Here is a 26,993-nt window from a genome sequence, read left to right as displayed (position 1 = left end):
AGAAAGACCTGCACATAAGTTATTGTCCTGAAATATAGTGGGATGGTCAACCGAAGCTTGAGACATTGCCTTTAAAGAATATGTTGCCAATTTTGACATCTTACTGTTTCAAGAGACATGGACACAAAAGGATCTGATACTGGATGGGTATGTGACACATTCTCTCAAAGTAGTTCCCAGTGAAAAAGGTGGTCGGCTTAAGGGCAGTTTGGGCATACGTCTATCAGCTATAAGCTTCTGTCCTTAACTTTGATCCTGTCCTTCAGTTGGCCACTGCTACAATTCTGAAATTTAATTTACATATATTACTGCTGATTAATGTTCATATTCCCCCTAGCAATCTTGTGCTCAGTCTAAAGGATTGTGGGTAAAATTGGAGGAATAGATAGACAACCTGATAGTACTATATCCTGAGGCTTCCATTATTGTTGTGAGGGATTGTAATGCCAAGATAGGTAAAAATGACAAGATTCTCTTTGTGCATTTCAGTAAGACACCCCTGGATACCATTCTACACCACTCCTCTGTTATGGAAAATTGAAAGATCATGGCTGTAATTATGCTGGTTTGTGCCTTATGCACATGATTAATAGTTTGATTCTGATTTTAATTAATGGGAATATATGCCAGGAGCAGATTCATCTCAACTTTAGGAGCCTCAGCCACAGATTACATCATGACCTCAAATGATCAGGTGGGATTAATGTATGATTTTAAGGGGGATTGTCACCCCGAGAGTGATCACTTACCCTTGGCCCTGAAGGTTAATCTTAGAGACACAAAAGTGTTCACAGACAGAGAACCAGCACTATGGATTACAGCCGAAACAAGAGTGACCCGCACAAAGTGGCGCACCAAACTGGGTGATCTTATGAGACAACTTTTATTACCAGAGCCTTATATGCATCTCAGCAGTTCAATTATATCCACAGATTCAATTACAACTATATTAGAGGCGCATGGGAATTTGACATATTCTCTCCAAGCACATTTAACATACAAAAACCTCAGTGGCAGTCACCCCCTGGATTTCCCATTCAAAACCTTAGTCTGACAAGGAATGTAAAGAACCAAAAGATGATATGATGGTCAAAAACAGATTGCATAGGGAACAGAACCTGGGAAGTATTCCATCTGAGTGGTTTTTAGTGAAGAAGAATTGCAACACTTTGATTAAGAGCAAAAAGCACCAGGCACACAAAGAGACATGGCAGCATCTAATAACCACACCTAACTTAAAGGATTCACTCTCCTTTTGGAGGATAGTGGCAGGAGAGATGACTGGTTATTCATCTAAACATGATTTTTGTATCCCACCCAATGCTTGGGAGACACACTTTCAGAGCATTTATGCAGTATACCCGGAAAGTGCTCCAGGACCCCAGGAAGATCTGATATGTCTAGTAGAATGGCCTCCAGTATTGACCCTGGAAATTTCTATGTTGCCCCTGGAGCAGATTACATCTCAGTTGAGCTATTACAGACTAATTCGGACTGGTGGATTTACCATGAGTAGACTTTTCTCTAGAAGGGCGGGATAAAAATTCAATAATAAATAAATAAATAAATAAATAAATAAATAAATAAATAAATAAATAAATAAATAAATAAATAAATAAATAAATAAATAAATAAATAAATAAATAAATAAATAAATAAATAAATAAATAAATAAATGTTTAGAAACCATCTCAAAATGTTACTTTTTACATAGCAACCTACTTGATCCCATTCTTCATGTTCCACCTGTTGCCAGGATAATATATGTTTTGTTGCTATTTGTTTTATTTTTCTGAACATTTATTTCTAATTTTATTGTTCTTGTGATGTTTTAGTTTATCATGGTGTAAACCACCCAGAATAGAACAATGCACCAATGGGACAGTACACTAAACAAACAAACAAACAATTCAGAAAAGCATGCATTTATTTCCCTATCTGGTTAATATGTGTGTACAACATATGGAAAACTGTGTTACGTTTTGATGAAAGAGTAGTTAAAACTTGATTCATCTGAAATGTGGCATTTGAATTTAACTTTGCAGATACCCTGGACCACCAGGAAAACAATCAAATGGGTCCTAGATAAAATCAAGCCTGGACTCTCACTCTACAAACAAAAATGTCTAAACTATCATATGTTGGGCCCATCATGAGAACATAAGGCTCACAGCAAAAGACAATAATGTTTGGAAAAGTTGAATGTAACGAGAAAAGAGGAAGATGAAATAAGAGATGGACAGACTCAACAAAGGAAGCGACAGCTTTGAGTCTGCCAGAGCTGACCGGGGTTACTGATGATAGGACATATGGAGATCACTAATTTATAGGGTCAACATAGGCTGGAAACGAGTTGAGAGAACATAACAAACCTGTACTTGACTCGATGTGTCTGAAGAAATGGTCTGTAATCCATGAAAAAAAATACTTTCTATTGTTTAGTTTAGTTTTTCTTGCACATGATGAAACATTTAAAACTCTAATATGTTTCATATGTTATGACATGTATTTTGTAAAATTGGTATCTAATAATGATAATCTATTTGGATAGTGCAGAAGGCATTTCATTGCTTTGTTGAATGCACACACATGCATACCAGTGAAAACAGTGGAACCAAAAATCTTGAGTCAAAAGAAAAGTGATGTTCCATAGATTTTTGTGAAGAGGACACAGAAACCCTTGTAGCAGAACAACATGTACATTAGAGCATGGGTTGGCAAAACTCATCTGGCTTTTCAGATGTTACTGCAAGTGAAACTAGGAGCATTCTTCATTGTTGGCTATGATGGCTACGGGTGATTGGATTTGCAGCAGCATCTGGAGAGCACACAGCATTTAGGGGTTGTGCTGCAGTATAAGAAATAATTAATAAGAAAATGTCGGCTGTAATTTGCTGTGTAAAATGGACAGGTTACTTACCTGTAAACATAGTTCTTCAAGTGGATTCTCTATGAATACACACTGATGGGTTAAACAGCACCTGTGCTGGTCCTCTCAGAATTTTCCAGAGCTATAGGGAAAAAGATACAAAGTTTAGGTTGCCCTGTATTGCGCACGCTCCGCCCGCCAAAACCCCAGTTCCATATGCCCGCACATAGTGTTGGAACTCTTTTCACAGTGACGGACACGTGGGGAGGTTGGGCGGGTCGTGTGTATTCATAGAGAATCCACTTGAAGAACTATGTTTACAGGTAAGTAACCTGTCCTTCTTCAACATGGTTCTCTATGAATCCACACTGATGGGTGACTAACAAGCTTACTCACAGGATGGTGGGCCGTCACTGTAGCGTTGAAGTGAGCACAGCCGTCCCGAACTTGGTGTCATTCTTGGCCCTCAGATCCAGTCTGCAGTGCTTAATGAAAGTAGACACACTGGACCAAGTAGCTGCTCTGCAGATACCAGGAATATCAACTCCCCACATCAGGGCCGTAGATGTGGCGACAGCTCTGGTAGAATGAGCATGTAGGCCTTCTGGGAGAGGTTGATGCTGCAACTCATAGGCCAAGGAAATGGTGGAAACTAGCCACCTGGACAATGTAGAAGACGAGGCAGCAGATCCCTTACGTTGGCCATAAAAACACAAAAAGTTTTTGGACCTTCCTGAAATCTTTAGTCCTTGTGACATAAAAGGAAAGTGCACGTCGAACATCTAAACAATGGAGCATGCGCTCAACATCCGAAGAAGGATTAGGAAAAAGTGTTGGTAACAGCGACGGCTGGTTAACATGGAATTCCGACACAACTTTAGGGAGAAAAGAGACATCTGGGTACATAACTACTTTGTCCTTAAAGAATTGAAGGTATGGAGTATCAACTCGGAGTGCTGCAAGTTCACTAGCTCTGCGCGCTGAGGTGATAGGAACCAGAAACAGGGTCTTGAGAGACAAAAACTTAAGGTCGCAGGTAGCCATAGGCTCAAAGGGGAGGAGAACAAGCGAATGCAGAATAAGCTGCAATGACCATTGAGGCAGGGGTCTTTTTACAGGCGGTCTCATGTTAGACAGGCCTTTGAAAAAAGCTTTCACAGTTGGATGGGAGAACCATTTGGCAGACTGAGACCCCTGGGGTTGGAAAGTCACTATAGCTGATGTATAAACCTTCAGAGTGGACTTGGTAAGGCCCAAGTCAAATAGATAACGAAGGTACAGCAGTAAGGTCGAAAGTGACACTGGCAAAGGTTGTAGACCTCGCTCTGTAGTAAACTTCAGGAAGCCTTGCCATTTGTGCCGGTAAAGGCGAACAGTTGATGGTTTTCTTGCACTATCAAGCACCTCCCTTATTGATGGGATATCCTCCACACTGTCAAGTGCAGCGATTCCACATCCGGATGGAAGATCGACCCCGAGTCCTGGGTGACTAGGTGTGGAATGAGAGGGAGTCGCATTCTGTCCGCAGCTGTCTGAAGCAGCAGAGAGAACCAAGGTTGTCTGGGCCACCATGGTGCAATCAGGATTGCTTCCGCTTTCAGCTGGAGTGTCCTGACAAGAGACCTCTGGATTAATGGAAGAGGAGGAAACATGTAGAGGAGACCCATGCGCCACGGGATCATAAAGGCATCGCCCAACGAGCCCTGGCCTCTCCCTGCACGAGAGGCATAGAGATGACACTTCCTGTTGATGAAGGTGGCAAACATGTCCATGCATGGCGTCCCCCACTTGTTGCATATCATTTGGAATAGATCTGGGTCCAGTTCCCATTCATGATTCTGAGAAGAGCGACGACTCAGCTCGTCCACGACTAGATTGTCCGAAGTGGAAATGTGTATGGCCACAGGGTAAATGTGCTCCTGGTAGCACCACTCCCAGAGATGTATTGCAAGAAGTAGAAGGGACTTCGACTTCGTTCCCCCTTGCTTGTTCACGTAGAACATGGTGGTGGTGTTGTCCGTGACCAGCTGGATCGCCTTGCCACTGACAAGTGGAAGGACAGCCTTGAGCGCCTTTATTACTGCCAGAAGCTCTAGGTGGTTGATGTGAAGTAGTTGTTCTTGGTGCGACCACAGTGCATGAATTTGATGGCCCTCGCAGTGCGCACCCCATCCCAGAGGACTGGTGTCTGTGGTGACCTGCGATGACAACTGAAGTGGACGAAAAAGTCTTCCTACCAACAGATGAGGCAGGAACGTCCACCATTGTAATTGGCGAGCTAGTTCCGGGGTGACTGTCAGACGTTTGTTCTGACTGTCCAGGAGCGGATTGAATAGTGACAGCATCCACACCTGCAATGACCGCATCTTCAGGTGAGCATGAGAGAGCGTCAAGGTCGTGGAGGCCATAAGACCCAGTAGATGTTGTGCAACTTTTGCTTTTATTTTTGCGTGGGGCTTGAATTTCCTGACGGCTCTCTGAATTTTTTGAACGCGTTCTGGAGGCATGAACATGCGGGCTTGAACAGAGTCTATCCTCGCTCTGATGTAGTCCATAACTTGAGAAGGATGTAACCTTGACTTCTTGTAGTTTATGGTGAGACCCAACGACTCTAACGTCTGAAGGACATACTGGGTGTCTATGAGGGCCTGATGTTTGGACTTGGAGACAATCAACCAGTTGTCTATGTAAGGGTATATCTGGATCCCCTGGAGACGAAGATATGCTGCTACTGGCGCCATGCACTTGGTGAAGGTCCTTGGCACTGTTGAAAGGCTGAATGGTAGAGCCACAAACTGAAAAATTGTGTTGTTGAAGAGTAGACGCAGGTATTTCCTGTGACTCCTGTGTATGGTTACATGAAAATATGCGTCTTTCAAATCCACCACCACAAACCAGTCCCCCTTCCTCAGGAGGTGAATGATGGACTCCAGGGTCACCATCCTGAACCGGCGTGAGCTGAGAAACTTGTTGAGGTGTCTCAGGTCTAAGATGGGTCTCAAGCCACCGTCCTTCTTGGGCACCAACAAGTACCGGGAGTAGAAGCCGCTTAGGATGTCTTCTGGTGATACTCTCTGAATGGCTCCTTTCTGTAGAAGTGTGAGAATCTCTTCCTCTGGGGCAGGATCGAACGATGTAGGGTTGACCTGTCCTAGAGGAGGCAATTCTGTAAACTCCAGGTGGTAGCTGGAGTTTACAATGCTTAAAACCCAGGAATCCCGAGTGATGAGCATCCAGTTGTGGAGGTAAGGAGAGAGACGGGTGGTGTGGTTGGTGGCTGGTCTGGGTATCAGGGAGTCAAAGGTACTGTTTTTGTTTCTTTCCAGGGTTTTTGTAAGACTGCTTCTTGTGAGGTGGTTGTGCCTTGTAAGGAGCAGAAGCTGAGGATGCCTGAGAGGGGTGATGGGAAGCTTGGCCAGTATAAGAATGGTAAGTGCTACTGGATGGCTGTTGATAGGGCTGGGTGGTATATCTGGAGCGCCATTGAAATTTGGTTGGCTTGGCTTGAGGCTGGATGGAATATGATTTAGCCGTCTTTTTGCTCTTATGCACATTCTCCAGATTTTCTTCAGTATTTTGGCTGAAGAGGCCGGACGCATCAAAGGGTAAGTTCTCCACCCTCATCTTGATGTCTTCAACAATGTTAGCAGACCGTAACCAAGCATGCCGTCTCAAAGTGATAATGGATGCAAAGTTCTTAGCTGTGGCCTCAGCCACATGACGAGAGGCCAGGCATTGGTGCTTTGAGACTGTGAGTGCCTCAGCATGTGTATTTAGGCAAAGTTTGCAATGCTGGTAGGACTCTGGACCAAAGCTGTTTTCGGTAGGCCCCCATGGCGACCAAATAATTCACTGCACGGAGAATGAATGTGGACATGGAATACATCCGACATGCCAGGATCTCCAAATTTCTACCCTCTTTGTTAGATGGTGTAGGGCGACCCTTTGCTGGAGTCTTGGTAGAACTGGACTCCACTATAAGGGAGTTAGGTGCCGGATGAAGGACAAGAAAAGAAGTATCCTTGCCGTGAATACGGTAAAGATTTTCCGTCCTCCTAGAAATAGTAGTGGGATTGGCTGGGTGCTCCCAATATTCTTTGATTAGGTCAAGCAATTCCGGTATGTATGAGAGGCCTCTCAGCATTGATGTCTCCAAAAATAAGGTCTTCTTCCCTTCGAGGGGACTGTTCAACAGCCAGTTTCAAAGATTTAGCCATGCGGGAAATCATTTGAGAATAAGAGGAAAAATCCTTTGAGAGTGACGAGGGATGCAAGTCAGCTGCACTTGGAGGGAGAGGTTCGCCTGGCACAGGAGTGTCGATGGACACCTCCGATTCATCATCCTCTTCCTGACTAGAAGAGTCTCCACCTCTAGGTAGGTCATCGTCCGAGTGAGGGGTTGGATAGGTTGAGGTCAATCAGGCACGGCGTCGACCTGCTTCGGCACCGGTGGGGCCGGTCGAGGAGCGAGGGGCGGCTGCGTGGGAAGATGTGAAGAACCCGCAGTAGACTTCGAAGCCGCAGTCTTATGGGGCTCGGTGTCAAGAGGTATTCTCGATGGAGGGCTCCTAGGCGAGGGCCGGGACCGAGAGGAAGAGGAATAGGAATATCGGGACCTCTTCCTCCTGTGCCTCCTATCCCTTGATGAAGAGGAGGAGTCCGTTGAATAGTATCTCCTTTTACGTCGATGGCGAGATCTCTTGCGCCCTCGACTGTAGTCGGAGTCGGTAGGGGAGGAGTCCCATCGGTGTCGATGGCCATGCTTATGCTTGTGGTGACGGCGACGCTTCTTTGCTGGTGGTTCATCCTCATCCCTGTCCAAAAGCGGACGCCGAGGGACGTCGCCCTCGACTACCTTCTCTGGTCGACCTCGAGGAGCAGGAGGAGACCGGGAAGGAAGTGATCCCGAAATGACAGATGGGGATCGAGTCGCCCACCCAGTGAGAATTGGGCTAGAAGGGGCATTTGCTAAGCCAGCGATGATTTGACCAAGCTGGCTAGCTGTAGGAGACCTGCCCACATCCACCGGGGGCTCCTGTCGAGGTGGAAGGGAGGTTCCTAGCTCGGATGTCGAGTCTTGATCTTGAGACAAGTCTTCCAGCAGTGGAGAAGGCAAGGAAGCAGAGACCGGTGGGACTACCAATGTAATCTCCTTGGTCTTTGCCTTCTGTTTCTGGGTGGCAGTCTTCTGCTTCGGCTCCGATGTCGAGGGAGCCGAAGACTCCGACAAAGCCTTCTTTCCCGCCACTTGCTTCTTAGCCTTAGATTTTGAAGGTGTTTTAGCCGGTTCCTTGGTAGTCGAGGGGGAAGAGACAACTGTTACCTCAGACCGGACCATAGAAGCAGATTGCACGGAATCCATATCAGAAGGTTGGGATGCGGACAAAGCCTGGTTCCACAGAAAAAACTTAAGTCGCTGTTGGCGGGCTTTCAAGGTAGCTTTAGTGAAGTCCTTGCAATGTCTGCAATGGGTAGTCGAATGGGACTTCCCAAGACAAAAAAGACAGAGGGAATGCCCGTCCTGGAAAGTCAACTTTCTGGAGCAAGAAGAACAGCGGCTGAAGGGTCCTCTTTTTGCTGACATAAGTAAAGCAGCGTGAGAACAAACAAAGAGGGACTGAATAGAAAGAGTCCGGTTGGCGTGTGGCGCCTCAGCAGGTGGTAAATAGGTCACAATTAGGAGACAATAGAAGCAATCAAGTACTTGCTGTAAGCGACAGAGGCAAAGGAAAGGTCAGGCAGTCCGCGGTCAGGGCAACAGAGGTTCGGATAGACAATATAGTCAGAAACAGCTCGAAAATTAGGCAACAAATAAGCAATTTAGCAAGAGCTCTAAGCCGAGATGTTCCAACTCCGTGGGCGGAAAAATGGAACTGGGGTTTTGGCGGGCGGAGCGTGCGCAATACAGGCCAACCTAAACTTTGTATCTTTTTCCCTATAGCTCTGGAAAATTCCGAGAGGACCAGCGCAGGCGCTGTTTAACCCATCAGTGTGGATTCATAGAGAACCACGTTGAAGAACTAGTGGATAATCATAGGTATAAGAAAATGTTTGAGAATTAGCATATTGAAAATATTGTATAAATTCAAAACTCTTAGATTTAGAGTCACTTTTCTCATGTGACAACTCTTCAGGCAACTCAACATTAGAAGCTGCATGAGCAGAGGAAGCAAGAAGGCAGACAGAGGTTAATAGGTTTTCTCAATTTCTCCAATGACTTCAGAATTCATTATAATATTAATACCATCTTAGAACCTTATTAGAAATGGCAGTTTCTAATTTCTAAAAGCAAACCACTAATTTTGAAAATGACTGCTTTTTTCCCAGTTACATCACATTGCATACAGTGGTGCCTCGACTTACGACCACAATCCATTCCAGAAGATGGGTGTAACTCGAAATGGTCGTAAGTCGAAGCACCATTTCCCATAGGAATGCATTAGAACATGATTAATCCAATCCAGACAAAAAAAAAATCACAAAAAACCCCAAAACAAAACCCTACTCCAAGGCCCATCGGAACGCCATGGGGCTGGGGGGAAAATCTAAAACAACCCCCCAACACACACAGCCAGCCCCAATGGAATGCCACGGGGCTGGGGGAAAAAATCAAAAACGCCCCCCACACATAGCCAGCCCCATCGGAACGCCATGAGGCTGGGAGGGGGGGAATCAAAAATACCCCCCCCCATCCAGCTCTATCGGAACGAGATGGGGCTGGGAAAAACACACACCGGAAAACAAAAACAAAATCACAGCACAGAAACATAACCCCCCCAAACCCAAACCCACCCTGCAAAACCCTGCAAAACTCTGTAAATGTACTCACCCAGAAGTAGAAAGCAGCACCAGGCAGTCCAAAGCCTCTCTGCAAATGCACACACATGATCCGTTGGGGTGAAAGAGCTACAAAGAAGCTCTTCGCAGACCAATGGTTAGCCCTCTACAGTAATTGGAATTCCCCGCCTTTTTCCCCTGCCTCTTTTGATCACAACTCAAAGCTCCAGCCGCAAGTCGAAGCAAAATTTTGTGGCCGGAGCTGGTTGCAACTCGAAATGGTCGTATGTCAGGACATTCATAAGTCAAGGCATCACTGTATAGGTAACTTGATTTCAAATTGAAGAAAACAAAAATCCCACCCCAAACTCCTTTACAGGTCGTCTACACACATGTATACTTATCCTTCCGAGGTCGGTAAAATGAGTACCCAGCTTGCTGGGGGGGCAATGTGTAGCCTGTATAATTAAAATTGTAAACCGCCCGGAGAGTGCTTGTAGCGCTATGGGGCGGTATATAAGTCCAATAAATAAATAAATAAATAAATAAATATACACTCTTTTTTGACCAAACTCCGGGAGGCAGTGGAAGACAGGAAGCCCTGGACACGACTAAACGACTAAACAACAACAACAACACATATGTTTGAAACAGATCTTACCTGCTCTGGAGTTTTGTCAGAAAAAAGAGAAGCTGAACCACCTTGTTCTTCATCAGGATAATCAGGAAACTTTCCTGTAACATGTCTGCATGAAAGCAAAATTTCCATTTTAAAATCATGTTTTTTTCATTTTTTACTCCAAAGCAAATGCTTATATAAGATATGGAGATTTCTTTTAATCTTTGCATGAGTTTTATAAAGGTGAATATGTGCTGTGGACACATTAGAAAAGCACAGGATTACACCTCAGATATTGTGTCAACTGAGCATTTCCTAAGCCATTACTGACATGATTCATTCAAAAAAAAAAGTACAGTAATAACTTTTGGTACTTGTTCTTGAACTGGTATATCAACAAAATGAACAGTATGGGCTTGCTCTGTACCAAGCTTTAGAGAGACTTTGGTGAGTACTTTTTAAAGCTCTATTTTGCTAAAATTTTAAAAAAAGGTTTCTGCCCTGCAACCATTTTTGCTAGTAGATAGCTAATTCTGTGGTTATTTTTCAAATGCCTACTTCTGTTTCTTGAAAAGAATATGATGCTCTCATCTGCTTTTTGTTATTTGAATCTGACCCACCTTCTGTTTACAAGATACATCTTGTTCTGCATAGTAAAATTTTCATAAACTCTAGCTGTGTATTCTCATTACAATATTCCATAGCAATTGTCCAAACTTCTTGTTAGCACTTCAGGAAAGTAATGAGTCTCACTGAGGTAGGTGAATGCAGCTTACTTTTGGGCAAGAGAGTTTATTGGAACTACATCCTTACCACAGGAATAAGTGCTACTGAACATGGTGCTGGTGGGGAAATGTGGAGGGGAGGAGAGGGAGAGAGGAGCCACTTGTGGAAGCCTACTCAGAAGGATGTCCTATTGAGTTACATGTGACTTATTTCCAGAGAAATCTGTCCAATGGGTTTTGAATAGACATGGGGACGAATAAAAAAATGAATCGTGATATTCGTCTAAAATTGCTGATTCGTTAAATATGCTTCCCTTCGTATTTGTGGGTTCCAGAGACGGAATGTATTGATACACATTTTACATCCTGGGACTACCGTCTCTCCTTGCTTGATAGATGCTCACAACACCAATGGCAGCACCTAACTCCATCTGCTTTTAAAGAACTTCCAGGAAGCCCTTCTCTTAGTCTCTCAGGCCCCAGTGTGTGGTCTACAGAAACAAATCACTGGCTTGGGATGATCCTGCATAAAAATGATGTGAATCCATGAGAGTCTATATGTTGGGTCCATGTTTGTGCACCACGGCAAAGCCTGTGCTGGGGTACCCATGATGTCTTTGTAGTCTGTGGGCACTGATGGTCCATATGATTGGACAGTGGTTTGAGGATGATTCTGCAGAAAAATCATTTGGATCTATGAGCATCTCTGCCTTGGATTGGTGTTTTGTGCCACTGCGAAGCCATGTGCTTAGGGACCCATGATTTCTGTCTTGTAATCTGTGGGCATTGATGGTCCCATATGATTGAACTGTGATTTGAGTGTGATCCTCCAGAAATATGTAGATCTATGAGGGTCTTTTTTCAGATTCATGTTTTTGCACCACTGCAAAGCCATGTGATGAAGGCCCCACAAATTCTCTGTTCTAGTGTGTGGGCAGAGATAGGGCCTATGATTGGACAGTGGTTTGGGGATGATTCTACAGAAAAATCATGTGGATCCATGAAGATCCGTGCATCAGCTCCATGTTTTTGCACGACTGCAAAGCCACGTGCTGGGTGACTCATGGTTTATGTGGTGTCATCTGTGGTGCAAAAAGGAAGTATGATCTGACAGTGGTTTAGGGAGGATAACATCTACAATCATATGAAATCACATGAATCTAAACAACAGGAAGAGAGGAGAACCTACCGTAAGATGCTGTCGGTTTACCTGAGCAGAATTCTTAGTATTTTGGAAATCAGTCACTCATTTACAGTGACAAAGGTCTTGTGGGGGAACGTGATTTTCCCTCCCTTCTGTCTCCCTAACCTTAACCATAATTTTTCCTCCTCATTGCTGCAGCTGTCCTTCACTGCTGTTGCTACTGTCTCCTTACTCATGAGTAAACCAGTTAAAATATGCTTTGAGAAAATTCCCAAAGCTGACCCCTCCCCCAAATAATTTCTCAGTTTAAATGAGCTGCTCAATATTATTCTTTTTAATCGATGATTGTATCCGTATCCTAATTGATCAGAGTCATTTCAAAAGTCCGCTTTGGCTAAATAGGCCTGAACCAAATTTGAGCCCCCAAAATACCAGGGTAGGTTGCAATATTTGTATCCGCGGCCTGATGGCCTAATTCCACAGGGGACCTTGAATCTTGGCCTAAGCACTTGGGCAGCTGGAACAGAATGGCACAACAAGGACAATTTTGGGATGAAATAAAATCTACCCTTCAAACAATACTAGAAGTAGTGAGATCCCATTATCAAGAGGCAAACTATCCAATCAACATCAGAAGAATTATAGCCCGCAAGCAACAGGGAACAATGAAGAAGGAAATGAGGGTGTTCCAGATGATGTATGCCAATCAAAACAGGAGCTGGAGGAAATTAATCTAAGAGAAACATCAGTCTTAGATCAGAGGATAGTATTAAGGGAAGACAAAGGGATAAAAACAGCAAAATTAACAAAAAAAAGCCTGGAAGATCCATTGAAGATAGACCAAGTACATAAAGAGTTAGTGGACATAAATCAGATGTACAAAATGGTTTCAGAGGACATGAAAGATGACAGACTGCTTAGAGACACAGAAATACTAAATGTGAAAAGAGAAATCAGAGAGGGAATTACCTAGAAAGATGAAAAAGGGGAAAACAAGGAAGGGCCCCTTAATATTGAAAATATGTATATATTTAACATCGGGAATTGTAAAAGGGTATATTCTTTATATTAAAAAGGAGAACTAAATTGAAATAAGGGAGCTCTAATCAGGGTAAAGATGTAACATGGTGGTTTTTTATTTTAGGTAAACTAAACTAGATATAAAGCTGGGTCATGGATCTGGAACCACTTTCAATAAGAACGTTATTAGAAGACCTTGAGAATATTATACAATATGAGAGTAATATTATGATAGTAGTCATATTATATACTAAAATTTGTACATGAATGGATTGAACGTTTGAAAGATGTTTGGAATTTGGGGGGACAACCGGGAATGTAAAAAACTGAGATGTAAAAAACAAATAATTGTAAGCAAAGCATGTAACACGATGTTTGACAAGCACAAAACAATGTAGATAGATTGAAAAACCAATAAAATGTTTATAAAAAATATTATTCTTTTAAAAATGTATTTTAAAAAGCAGTTAAAAATGGTCAGCCAGGAAGGAGTTAATATCTTTGTTTCAGAGTCCATTCAGAGTGGCAAGGTCAACATTTCACTTGGATGGCTGGAAGCTTATGAGACAAGCTGATAAACTCAGCATTTTTCTGGCTTAAAAAGCACTAATTATGAAAGGGCTTTTGGAGACAAGAATGTGTTGATTTATTTGCGGGGGGGGGAAGAGGCTGCAAGGGGTCATTTTCTCTACAAGTAGGCATTTTTTTTCCTTATCAATGTATTTTTTCCCAATGGCTGTATATATTTGATTGTTATTTTCTGCACGGGATAAAAGCAGTGTTATTTTTCACAACCCAAAACCTCTTTGCCCAAATGTCCTGAAATGTGGCACAAAGCGCTGTACAAAATTTGGTGATGACCTGACTTCCAGTTTTTACATTAGAATTTTTTGTTTGGACTGCAACCCTTCTTAGCATTACCTGGCAGAAGGTGTTTCTTTTAACCATAATTTAAGCCAGTCTAAATCTACTGGCATGGATTTCAGATGATTAAGAGATTAGCACAGGAATCTGTTGTCATGCACCAAGTCAATGATTGCTGTGCTACGCAAATGATCCAGCCGCTGGAGGGTCCCTGGACCTCGAGCAGCGAAGCTGGCTTTGCCTTCCACCCGGGATATCGCGAGACGGGCCTCACGTGATCCCCAGGTGGGAGGGGAAAGCCCGCGTATTTAAAGGGCCTTCCCCTCCGGAAATGCCCTCTTCTTTTCGGGCACCCACCCGCCCTCCCCAATTCTAGTGTGAGTTATTCTGGTTGCTGTTACGGGGCCGGATAAGAATTTTGGCCCTCATCCTGATTGGCCTGTGGATGGGGGAGTTTTTGCCTATCCCACACTAGAAGAGGTTTGTGGCAAGTCGGTGGAATTAGCTTCGGTCACACTGGCGGGTAGTGCAGAAAAAATAGGCATTTACGGTGGGTCCCGCAGTAATTTCAAGTAAGCCAACAGTACATCCTACCGCATGGCACTGCGGATCGTGCGATTACAGTGCCTGTGGCGGGAAGATGCACTGGGCCACTTCCAAACTGACAACCCTCAAATAAAGGGGGTCCAAGGTCTGGGGGTGTTTGTTAGCGGCCAGCCAGGTTCCTGTTATCCTTAAGGTCGCTGGAGCCTGGGGCCGGGGACTCGCCCTTTCATTGACCTAGGAGTATTTAGATACTCACACCATTGGACTGTTTCCGCACTACGGCAGGCCCCTCCTTGTGAGTGAAAAGTTTGGAATATTGATGTATATTAATAAAGTGTGGCCCATATTTTTAACCCATATCAGTGTCTCGCATTTTATTCCGGGGTTGGGAGGGCAAAGTCTATGGCAACTTCATAACTTGTGCCAGTTTTCCACGGAAATATACACCAATGGGACTTATACACAGTTACAAGCATAACTTCCATGACTCTTAATAATCCCATGTTGACAGAGTTTTCATGTGTGATTCCCCTTGAGCTCAACCTGTCCCTCAACAACAGTTCTGCAAAATTCTCCCTCTTCTTAAATATATTAATAACAGGCGGATGTTGCTTCACGTGGAATATCTGAGCCACTGATGGACGTGTCTCTCATTCTCTTTCTACAAACGTAAATTAATTACAGGGCAAGGGAAGGAGTAAAATAGTATTTCTTTTTGCTGCTCAAATATTTTAAAATATTTTTCATGGAAAATGGTTTTTACATTAAAAAATACTGATATCAAGGAAGAATGGCAAATGGCAGACATCCAATTTTGATGTTAAGTTATATATCAGAAGTTTTGCCAGATTATGTCTTTAATGCGTTTTATACACCCATTTTAAAATTATTCTTGGCACTGAATTGGATGTAGAAATGACTTGGCTTGCTTCATATTTTGGCCACATTAGAAAGGGATGTGTTGTTAAAAACAAATGTAACTAATGACTCATTGCAGCCCCTGATTACCCTCAAGTCAATTCTTCAGCAGTTTCAGCTGTTCTCTTCATTAATCTGTCATCCTCTGATGAGAAAGAGGGTCCAACATGTGGCATAGGTTTCAAGCTCTGTACATTTGTTTCATGCTCTATTACACTGTGCCTCAACATTATGCAATTTTTAAATATACATAAACCAGCTGAACCTCACTAGTGGGGAGAACCTGAGAACCTGTTCTTTGTGGTATCTTGACAAGGCAAAAATGCTCAGAAGAAATAGGTAGAAATCATAACCTATTACTGGGCAGAGAAATTATTCTCTAAATCTTGAATCTAGTATCCAAATGAAAAACATCATCCACGGTCCTCTGCCCCATAAGCACTTTCATAGGGCATTTTCGATTACAACTTTCATAAACACTGGAAAGAATTTTCAAGAGAAAATTGGACAACCATCTGTCAGGTCTGCTTTGAATTCTTGGGGGTTGGACTTGATGTCCTTAGAGACCCCTTCCAACTCAGTTATTCTATGATTTCATGATCCGTAACCCGCAGCCAGGGATTATGGGAGTTGTAGTCCAAAATACCTGGAGGACACTAGGCTGACTATAACTGCCAGAGATAATAAAGATTATTTTCTTCCCTCCTGGATATATTTTCTCTGGAGAACAAAGGGATGCTTGATACACAAGAAGCACAGGATGACCCATAGTAAGTAATGCTTGGTATGGTTGTGTGTCAATGGGCCAACTGCAATGCGGAATACGGATGTTATCCTTGTATAAACATGCAAAGCATACAGAAAGTTTTTAATGACTATAGCAGAGACAGAAGCTGAAATCCTGTTGCTTATCATAATGAAGCAGCTCTTCTGTAAGTTTCATTGATTCAAATTGTGACTTAGTAAATCTCCAAAGATTCTAGTGTGATTTACTATGCTAAGCAACAGAGTTTCAGCCACTGACAAGTTTAGATAAGACTGAAAACTGAATAAACATATTTGACAGACCACAGATTCAGAGTTGACTTTCTGAATAAGCTCTTCCAGATCATATAAGTAGAGGATCCAAGGAGGTCTGGAAGTTGAGTCACCCATGACAATGCGTGGACATGGACTGCAGAAGTGGGATTATCCCTCAACCCCAGTCCTTTGTCCTTCTAACAAGCCTATTCAGATGAGGGGGAAGTGAAACATACGTGGAGGATATATCAAGGGTCTCTCACCAAATCTCCTCAAACTGAGGAAGCAACTTGGATGAGTAGCGAAACTTTTCAACCTAATAAGAAAGAAGTCCAGTTGCCATGACTCAACTTCCAGATAATCTCACCTGGACAACTGAGAACCTTCACAGACAGATCCAAGGAGGTGTTAGCCATACTTTTGTTTCCTTTTTTTCAATTTATATGGGCTTGTGATGATGCTATTCTTGATGTTAATAATTGCAATTGTAAATATGATCGGAAAAACTGCTAATATGATTAATTAAAGCCAAGGCAAATAAAAAGCCTCACAAATTTATGGAGATACTTTGCTTTCCTCTGAAACTGGCTTTATCTTTGATTAAGTCAACATACTAATTCCATGCACATAAGAGCAAGAATAGGTCATCCAGGACACTCTCAGTAAACAGTGGCAAATCATTGCCCATTGTTAGCTCAATCTTATATCTTTGTTAATACAATTAACTGAGAAGTTAATTCTAGATGCCAAGTTTCGTGGTCTCCCTTTGGCTGCTACTGCAATTTGACATGCGATGAAGTTCTCTCTCTGGCCTGTCTCCCCTGCTTAAAAATAAAGCTCTGAGGCCCCTCAGTCAGTTTGCTGATCTTCCCTCCCTGTTTATGGTGGTCAAGTACAGTGGGTTGATGCAAATATTATTGCATTCTAGCACATCTTTGTTGGTGGTTGGGCCATTTGGGTGGATCCAGCTGGTGCTGGGGTGGCAGGCTGAAACCTGTCATCTCTGGATATGAAAGAATCCCCTTAAGGAGAGATTGGGACTGTGTGTTGGTCTGGCCCAGCTTGGGGGCCAAAGGTTCAGCTCTGTCTCCAGGCAACAGGGAGCTGAATACACTAATCAAATCAAGTTTGTCATATTTAAATCTTAAGAGCAATATTTTTGAAACATTCACTAATAAAGTTATATGGTTAACTACATAATATCCATATACAATAGCAATTTACACACTTGCCCAAGGTTTTATCAGCCACTTTTGACAAGGAAGGTAGAAACACTTAAATGAGAAGAGGCCACAAACCATAGGAAACAAATAATGGTCAAACCCCTCCTGTGCTTTTACATTGGATCAGTGTTTTGAAGTGAATTTCTACTTGTTTCTGCTTGTACTGCATGTTGCAGAAATAACAGAAATTTGTATTCCATGTTTAAGCAGTTCAAATATTGGTGGTTAAGAAAAAATGAGAAGTATCAAAAACTCCAGTGTCAGTTGCTAGGGTTTCTATGACATGTCACATTTTTTCTGCAACCTTTATTTGAATTTTTAAGTGAAAACTTATGAAAACATATTTATGAGCAATCTGGTGAGAATTATGTGTTTTTCATTTTGCCTGCAAAGTAATATTTTGACCTTTTAAAAAAGCTATGCCATATTTCTGCTTATTTTGTAATAAATGTTATATTTGGGTCATATTTTGGTCATTGGTAACCTTCCCAATGATTTTAACATGCCTAAATGTACATGCTTGGTGACTGCAAAATTACAGTATTTCGTTCAAGAATTTGGGCAGTGGCCTTTCAGTAGTGAAATGGACATGATTTAAGTCAGCCCGGAGTGACCAAATTTCTCAGTGCGACACCACAGGTGCTGCATATTCCTTTTCTCCCACCCCCTGGCTGGCTGCCCCATTCATAAGTCTCCACAAACCCACCCAAGTCATCCTCCTTTGCTTGGGTGCCTAATCCAGGAAGGAGCTTGGGGTTCCCTTCCCCACCTTCTCTGGTAGCTGACCACTCAATGGCTATGCAGGGAGAATCCCTGTCCCACCTCCTCATCTGGGTGGTTGGCTACCAGAGGAGGCAGGGAAGGAAAACCTGTGCTCTTTCCTGGACTGGGCTGCCAGTGAAGGACAACAACCTGGGTGGCGCACAGAGGCTTGCGAGTGGGGCAGCAGGCTGGGGGGGGGGTGTTGGGAGAGGGAGGTCATTCCAGACTGACTTAAGTCATGCCCCTTTCTAGCAGGGATGGTGATATTTCATTTTGTAAATTGTGTAAAGTTAAGGTGTTGCCCCAAAAGCATTTTAATATTCAATAATATTGTGGTATATAAGAGTTGTTTAGCAAGATTTACCTTGGCTGAGAATAGGCAATGTCTCCTTTTTGAGAGAGCTTCTTCTTTAACTTCAGCTTCATCAAATAACTGGTCAGATTTTTGTAAGGATCTCTGTACAATGATGATTACTTCTAATATTTGCTTAAAGAAATTAGGTAGTAGCTGCCAATATTTCTTGGAGAAGTACACCAGTCACATGATTCCAAATGAATCAATTCTAAGGAAAAATTACATTTCTGCCTGCTATGAAGATGTGTTAGGAAAGATAAGCTCTCCTGTTGCCAACAATAAGATATGGGTTTTAATAGATGAAAAAAGGGATGTAAACAGAATGCACTGTATGTAGCTAATGTTATTATTGGCTCTCTGAAATGTGATAAGCCTGGTGAAGTATTTCTTCTAAAATGTGAAGTTCTAAAAAAAAAAGTAAATAATTCCACTATTACTATGCTCTTCAATGATACTTGGGACGTGGTGGCGCTGTGGGCTAAACCGCAGAAGCCTGTGCTGCAGGGTCAGAAGACCAGCAGTCGTAAGATAGAATCCACGCAACGGAGTGAGCTCCCGTCACTTTGTCCCAGCTCCCGCCAACCTAGAGGTTTGAAAGCATGCAAATGCAAGTAGATAAATAGGGACCACCTTGGTGGGAAGGTAACAGCGTTCTGTGTCTAAGTCGCACTGGCCATGTGACCATGGAAGATTGTCTTCGGACAAAACACTGGCTCTATGGCTTGGAAACGGGGATGAGCACCGACCCCTAGAGTCGAACACGACTGGACAAAAAATTGTCAAGGGGAACCTTTACCTTTACTTTTACCTCAATGATTCTATGAAACTACTCTGGCTAGACAGTGTAACAACCTCCTCCTTTTAACTGATGCTGCTCCATACATGACTAAGGTAGCTGAGAGACTTCTTTAAGAGAAAATAATCTGTATCACATGCCTTGCATATGGTCTATATGGCCGAAGAGATTTAAAGCAACTATTCTGATGTAAATTAGCTAATTTTAAATGGGAAAAAATGTTCATTAAAGATCAATTTCGAGTACTAAAGTTCAAAGAAACTGCTTCCTTCTTTGGCCTTCCCTTCCCAAACTGTCATGATGCACTGGGGGACTTGGATGGATGCAGCTATGTAATATTCAACAAATTATTATTCCTTGTGGGAGGATAAAGAATTTGACTGATGTGATATTCCTTCATTAAGATGGTGTAAGATTCCTTTTCTAATACCTTGCCTGGAAACTTAGTACATATAAAATCTAACTCCAGTGGATTATCAAAAACAATCACCCACCTTGAAACTGCAGGAATGGAACTTAGTGATGCACTGAAAATTGTGAAACAAACTGAGGGTGATCTAAAGCGAACAAAGGGGAAAGTGAAAAAATTAGTGATAAACTGCAAAGAGTGCTGCAATCTAATCTGGGTTATTCAACACTTTGCAAAATAAGTTACATTCTAAATGGACTTGATGCAAAATTTAATGATTTCAAGAAATAATTTTCTCCAGATGAGTTAACTTTTTTCAAATTCCTATAACCTCTTGTTATGCTGAATGGAGTTTTTCCAGATAGAAGAGGATATTGATGGATAACAGAGTTTTGACTTTAATAACCTCAAGATGCACGTGATAATTCAATGCAGTTCTGCTATTGATGAAAACTAATCCAGGCATGACCATTTTACTTTCAAAATGTTCATTTGATTCCTTCAATAATGGCACTTCTGCACTAGAAGTAAAGAAGAATACACCCTTTAATGTTTATTTATATGTATAAGCACAAGTTTTTTTCAGAAAAACTGTGAAATCATATTTTTGTTTAATTTAATAAGCAATTTTAAGGCCATAAATGCTAGCATATTTCTGACATTTTTAGGTCATAGAAATCCTTGCCTTATTTATCACTATAATGTCACAACCAAAGGAACAAATAAATGCTCATTATGTATAATGTGATGAAACTGGTGGGACTGCCACAATGAGTCCACAACTGTGCCTCTCACCTCTCATGCCTGTGAGCAATCCTTGCCCCATTACTGGTGAGTGGCTGGTAGGAAGGAGAGTCTCCTTAACCACCATACTGCCAAGGCAGGGCACAGCCCTGCCCTCAGAAGATACTGAGGTGATAGGACTGGAAGAGGAGCTGCCCGTTGTGCATGGAGAGAATATGGAGGGGCTACATGAGAGGGAGGGATCCATTCAGAATGGACTGATAGTTATAAAAGGGGGGATGCTTAAGAGGAAAGGGATGGCTGCACAGAAAGAAAGAAAGCCAGAGGGAGGAGGCCAACCAGACCATGGCTCTGTGGGCAGTGGACTACACCTTCATTGACCTCTCTTGATACCAGTCACCACAGACAGTGCTGGACCATGGAGGTGCAGCAGCGGTAGGATTGTCCTATCCCAACCCAGGAGTGGAGGTGGTATTGTAAGTGCCAGTCCTGGTAGCTTCATCACCAAATGGGTCACCAAAGGGACTGAGGCTGGATACCCAAAAGTGACCCAGAAGGAACCAGAGAGGAACGGGAGTTGGGCACTTGCGAGTACGACACGCCCCTCTGCAAGTGTGACATGCCCCTTCGCAAGCACGACATGCTCACCGTGCGTGTGTGTGTGCAGGGGGGGCAGAGATCCGTCTCCACGGCCCAGTTTCAGGAAGCCCACAGACCAACATCAGGCCACGGAACAGGGGTTGGGGACCCCTGCTCTATGCAACATGAAGGGAATTTATTTTTGGATTTTTCCTTCAGAAACAGAACCTACATGGATAATCTAATCTGAGGACTTTCTAAGGAACTCATTTAATCCCAGAACTTCAACATAGATGATTCAGATTAGAATCATCTCCAGAATGAGAATGCACAGTCATATCAGGACTGAAGGAACAGTTATGATAGTAGACAATCTCCTGCTATCATTATTGTTGACAAAGTAGTAAGGCCTCATCCAATTTCTATGCTTTTTTCTTAATTTTCTTCTGCTTGTATCAAGATGTTTCTTACTAGCTGTGTGTGTGTGTGTGTGTGTGTGTGTGTGTGTGTGTGTGTTTGTGAGAGAGAGAGAGAGAGAGAGATGAAAAGAAGATGGACAGGAGTGGATACTAAAAGGCATTGCTATCGGAGGGCATGGCACTGAAACCAGGTTTTGATGAAGACATAATGAGCTGAAGAGCCTTAGGAACACAGGAGATCTACAAATGCTACGTAGCTGAAACTGTAAAAAGAGGCTTGTTTGAAGTGCCTTTAGGGAAAGTTTCCATAAATACAGTTTTGATGAGGATTCTATTTTAAAGTTCTAGCTTTTTAACTGCCCCCCCCAAAGAAATAGAGCAAGATTGTGAAAGAAGCATCTCTACGAAAGGAAAAAAAAACCATATTTGCTGTCTCTCTGAAGAGACAATTTACTGCAACATTTCGTATGCTTCTTTAAAAAAAATCATTGGTTGTGGCCATGCAGATAAAACATACTGAAGGCAAAAGTATAGTGAAAAAATGTGTTTTAAGGAAGCATGAAGATTATTCACATAAACATCTATACACAAGTCAGTACTTGACAAGACTGAAAAGTTCAAAAAAAAAAAAAAAGGAATGTTCCTGCATTGCAATTTGTGCAGTGGACAAAAAAGAATTTGTGGTGAGATTGCTGGGGGCATACCAGGGCATAAGCAGAAGGGATGGGTTCAGGGTTGAAGTCAAAAGGAGCTACATAGCTCTGGAATGTTCTGGTCTCTACACAGGCACAAAAAGGACACAGATATATGAATTACAGAGATTTTGAGAGAAAGGGATTTCTTTTTGCATGTTATTTCACATCATCTTCTCTTACATTATGACAGTTGTTTTGACTGCATCCAAAAACTGCTCCCTCCCCCGCTATTAAATCCTATATGCTTCTCTGTTGTATGTGCTGCACTCACTCACACCTTTGCTTCACTATTTCATGAAGTCCAATGCAAGCTTTCAAAATGTTTTTGCACAGAGGGACATCAGCCCCGTCTTAGCCGTTCTTGTTTCTACCCTCCCCCAGCAACCATTGCTGACCAACACAAAGCAATTATGCTGTTCTTCAACAAATTCTCTAGATATTCATTACTTGTCTCTAGGTGTTGATTGGTGGCAATGCAGGCATGATGTTGCAAGGTGATGGTGGACCATTTCCTGGCATTCTGAACAACGGACACATAAACAATACCTCACATTCATAGATAAGGATTTTTTAACAATTGAATTTCCTTGTGTATTGGAACAGCAGTTTAATTCACAATACACCCACATTTTTAATAGAAAAAGATCATCTGGATATCTAGGCCACGGTATTATATATTTGCAGCCTATGGAATTAAGTTTCAAAACCCATTAGACAGATTTATCTGGGAATAAACCCTACTTTGTTCAATCAAGTTTCCTTCTGAGTAGGCTCCCACAAGTGAAACCTCTTTCCCTCTCTCTGGTCCCTCCTCTTTGGCTCTCCAACCTCTTTATCGATCCATCTGTGAATCCTCTTTTCTCTCTCTTTGTGGCTCCATTCTATTCCCCCTCCCTACTCCTCTTTCTACCTCCCTCACCACATCTCATCTAAGCACCTAGGTATCTATTGCTTGGAAAATATGGATAATCGTAAAGTCCTACGATTAAACCTCTGCTTTGGTGAAGTCAATTGACAGGGGTTTATATGTGCAAGTGATCAGTGTCAAGGAAAACTGCAGGCCTGAGCAGAATGGAGTGTATTAATGAGAAGCCATAATGATCAGGTGTGCTGAAACTGAGTCAGGATGACTCAGCAGAGATGATGTAATCCAGGGCTGATGCAATCCAGGGATGAGGTAATGTGTAACCTGCTTGGTTCTGTATATGTATATATGTATGATTGTACAGTTAGTTGTATCTTCACCTGCATGAAGATCACATCTACTCGTTATGCTGCTTGACTGCTGTAAATATTGCTGTAAATACACGTTGCTGAAGGAAATGCTGCTGGACTATGTGTGAGTTATTCCTGGACTGCCTGAACCGCCAATTACTCTGCTAAAAACCGTGATTTCCGCTAAGAAAGCTGACAATCAGTCACACTCATGAATGAACTGGTGCTTGAACAGATTGCAGATGTGTGTGGAGAAAGGTGACATTGACTTTACATTTCAGATCTTGGGTTTTGCAGATTCAGAGGACGCAGGTATTTCCTCTTCTCATCTTAATCAGGAACCTTCCTTTTCTTTGCTGAAGCATGGTACAAGTTGAGTTTGATCTGCTACTCTTGTTTCAAACATAAGATGATGATTAACAAATTCTGGTATTAAGAAGGAAGGGTAAGAGAATAATTGACAATATTTCCTGCTTCATTCACTTTCACATAGAGCCCAACTCAGCAATAGCAGAAAGGTGGTTTGTGTGTTGAGCTTGATTTAACACACATTTTCAATCCAAAAGACACAGCCAATCAGATGCCCTGTTTAAACCATTTCAGTTCCCTTCCTGAAGTTCAAAGAAAAACCCACATTGAATACCTCTAATTGTTTAAAATGCGGTATTTTACAACAAATATCTGTACCTTTCCTTCAGCCTTCCCTCAAAATTCGGTTACATTGTGCTCCTCTCTTGACAATAAAAGAACATTAGCCCTGAAGGAATAGGGCTGAGATGTCTTTCTCAATACAGATGGCGGGGCGTGCATGGGGCAGAAGCATTCCAAATTCATGTAAATTCCATGAGAATTAACTATCCAATACCTTCAGGCTGCACAGACATGTACTTGAGTGCACACTGTTAATCTGAAAGATACACTTTTTTTGTAGGCATTTTAATTACATTGTGGCTCCAAGCAACAGAAACATAGACAACTTGTGGAAAAGTAGCCCCAATAATAACTTGAAAAAAAGAGTCAGATTCTGGGATTTTCCCCTGCTGGGTGTTTCTAGGTGAATGATAATGAGCACAAGACAGTATCTTGTAGACCTCTTGACAGCTGTTCTTGGCATCATCAACAGTCAGGATGTTCTTTGCTATGCAAAGTTTAACACCCTTTTTCCTGCTGTTAACATGAATACAATAGTCTACAGCAATACATAGAGAGAGAAGTACAGCAGCCTACATTCACAAATTGGAGTTGTCGTCGTCGTTGTTTTAAAGAAATGAATCGAATTATGGAAAAGGACTAGAGGTAAAGGTATGTATGTATTCATATATGAATTCATATATGAATACAAATAACCCTGTACAGCTGGACTTAATGAAGGTCCAGGCCATCCACTCATATATCTGGTGGTGGTGGCAACCTCGGCCAGCCTTCCAATCACTCCCGGAGCACTGCTCCCATTTCGCTCATCTAGCCAGCTCCAGGCAAGGGGAGGAAGGACAGGTCTACCTGCACAGCATCTCTAAAACGGACAAATATCAACACAAGTCTTGAATACTAGTGTTGAACTATATGAGGAGTAAAATATTTGTATTCTCGAAGGTTTGTGCCAACAATTGTAGGTTGGTAAAGATATGTAGTGGTATGTGTGGGAAAGATATTGGTGAAGATGTAGGGAGAAAAATATAATTAAACATGTAAAAAACTTAAATAATTAAATGAACTGTTCAATGGAAACAATACATTCAGTTAATAATGTAAGAAGAAAGCCAGAAAAAAGGAATGAAGCCGTGCTTATATATGAATATTTTTCTTCCTTAAAAACAAGATAAGGTGGCAATATTTTTCTGAGACAGAAAGTGTATGTGAGAATTATCAGGATATTGCCTTTTCTTTCAGAGACTAATACATCCTAACATCAGTAAAAATCGCACTAGGGCTTATTTTCAGGTTAGGTCTTATTTTCGAGAAAACAGGGTATATGTGGGGAAAAATGGTAATGGACTCAATCTATAGCAGTAAGCTACTGTATTGTTAATTCCTTTGAGGACTGCTGCATACTTCTGTTCTCAGTGGTCTTTTTTCATCATTTTTGAAACAGCATTTATGTTTTAATTGTATCTTATGCCTTCATCAAATCTTTTAGAATCAATAGTTTGTGTTTTGTGTGTGTAATCCTCATATTGCTGTTGCTGTTATGCTTCAGAAGATACTTTCATTACAGCACATTTTGTAAACCCACTGATAGAGAAATTTACCACCTTGAAAAAAAATCTTATTGTTACTATTTTAAAATTTTAGCTCATGTTAAATGTTACCATATCAGAGCGTTATAATACATGTTTAGAGATCTATTATTTTTAAGTAAAAATACATTACTAGAACAAAATCCTGGCTACGTTTTATTGCATATAATGTCAGCTTCAGTAGTTTCACTTTGAATACAGAGGTCTCCTCTAAATAAACTAATATATTCAGGCACTGCAAAAGGGAACCTAGATGACATTTAATTTATTGATTTTTAAAGGATGCTGATCATCCTTCATGGGTTGCTGCCTTGTTGTGGCGAAGGAGCTTGAATAGCTCAGGGAAGCTATGGGCTATGCCGTGCAGGGCCACCCAAGACGGAGAGGTCATAGTGGAGAGTTCCGCCTAAACGCAATCCACCTGGAGTAGGAACTGGCAATGCCACTCCAGTATCTTTGCCAAGAAAACCCCATGAACAGAAACAAAGGGCTAAAAGATATGATGCTGGAAGATGGGACCCTCAGGTCGGAAGGCGTCCAACATGTTACTGAGGAAGAGCGGAGGACAAGTACAAGTAGCTCCACAGCTAATGAAGTGGTTGGGCGAAAGCCGAAAGGACGCTCAGCTGTGGACGCGCCTGGAAGTGAAAGGAAAGTCTGATGCTGCAAAGAAAAATATGGCATAGGAACCTGGAATGTAAAATCTATGAACCCTGGGAAGCTGGATGTGGTCAAACAGGAGATGGTAAGAATAAACATTGACATCCTGGGAGTCAGTGAACTAAAATGGACAGGAATGGGCAAATTCAATTCAGATAATTATCATATCTACTACTGTGGGCAAGAAGCCCATAGAAGGAATGGAGTAGCCCTTATTGACAAAAAAAATTGGGAAAAGTTATAATGGGATATAATCTAAAAAACGATAGAAGGATTTCAATACGAATCCAAGGCAGACCTTTCAACATCACAATCATCCAAGTTTATGCACCAATCACCAATGCTGAAGAGGCTGAAACTGACCAATTCTATGAAGACTTACAACACCTTCTAGAAC

General features: G+C 42.1%; 1 protein-coding gene across 9 annotated transcripts in view; it reads right to left on the bottom strand.

Moving 5' to 3' along the window:
* The window catches only part of DRC11 (dynein regulatory complex subunit 11), a 204,306-nt gene that overhangs the window by 87,952 nt on the left and 89,361 nt on the right, over positions 1 to 26,993 (bottom strand). For 7 of the 9 annotated variants that reach the window (XM_072977292.2, XM_072977271.2, XM_072977285.2 and 4 more), the window contains 2 exons: positions 10,308 to 10,392; positions 9,699 to 9,737 (listed from right to left, as the gene is read on the bottom strand). In XM_072977292.2, coding sequence (XP_072833393.2) covers positions 9,699 to 9,737; positions 10,308 to 10,392 — 124 coding nt within the window. The remainder of the gene's footprint in view (positions 1 to 9,698; positions 9,738 to 10,307; positions 10,393 to 26,993) is intronic. The other 2 variants (XM_020802380.3, XM_078378819.1) reach the window with 1 other exon arrangement.

This window comes from Pogona vitticeps, chromosome 1 (genome assembly GCF_051106095.1).
Source record: "Pogona vitticeps strain Pit_001003342236 chromosome 1, PviZW2.1, whole genome shotgun sequence".
Lineage (NCBI taxonomy): Eukaryota > Metazoa > Chordata > Lepidosauria > Squamata > Agamidae > Pogona > Pogona vitticeps.
Note: the sequence above shows the minus strand (reverse complement) of the source record. Positions and strands in the feature narration are given on the sequence as shown.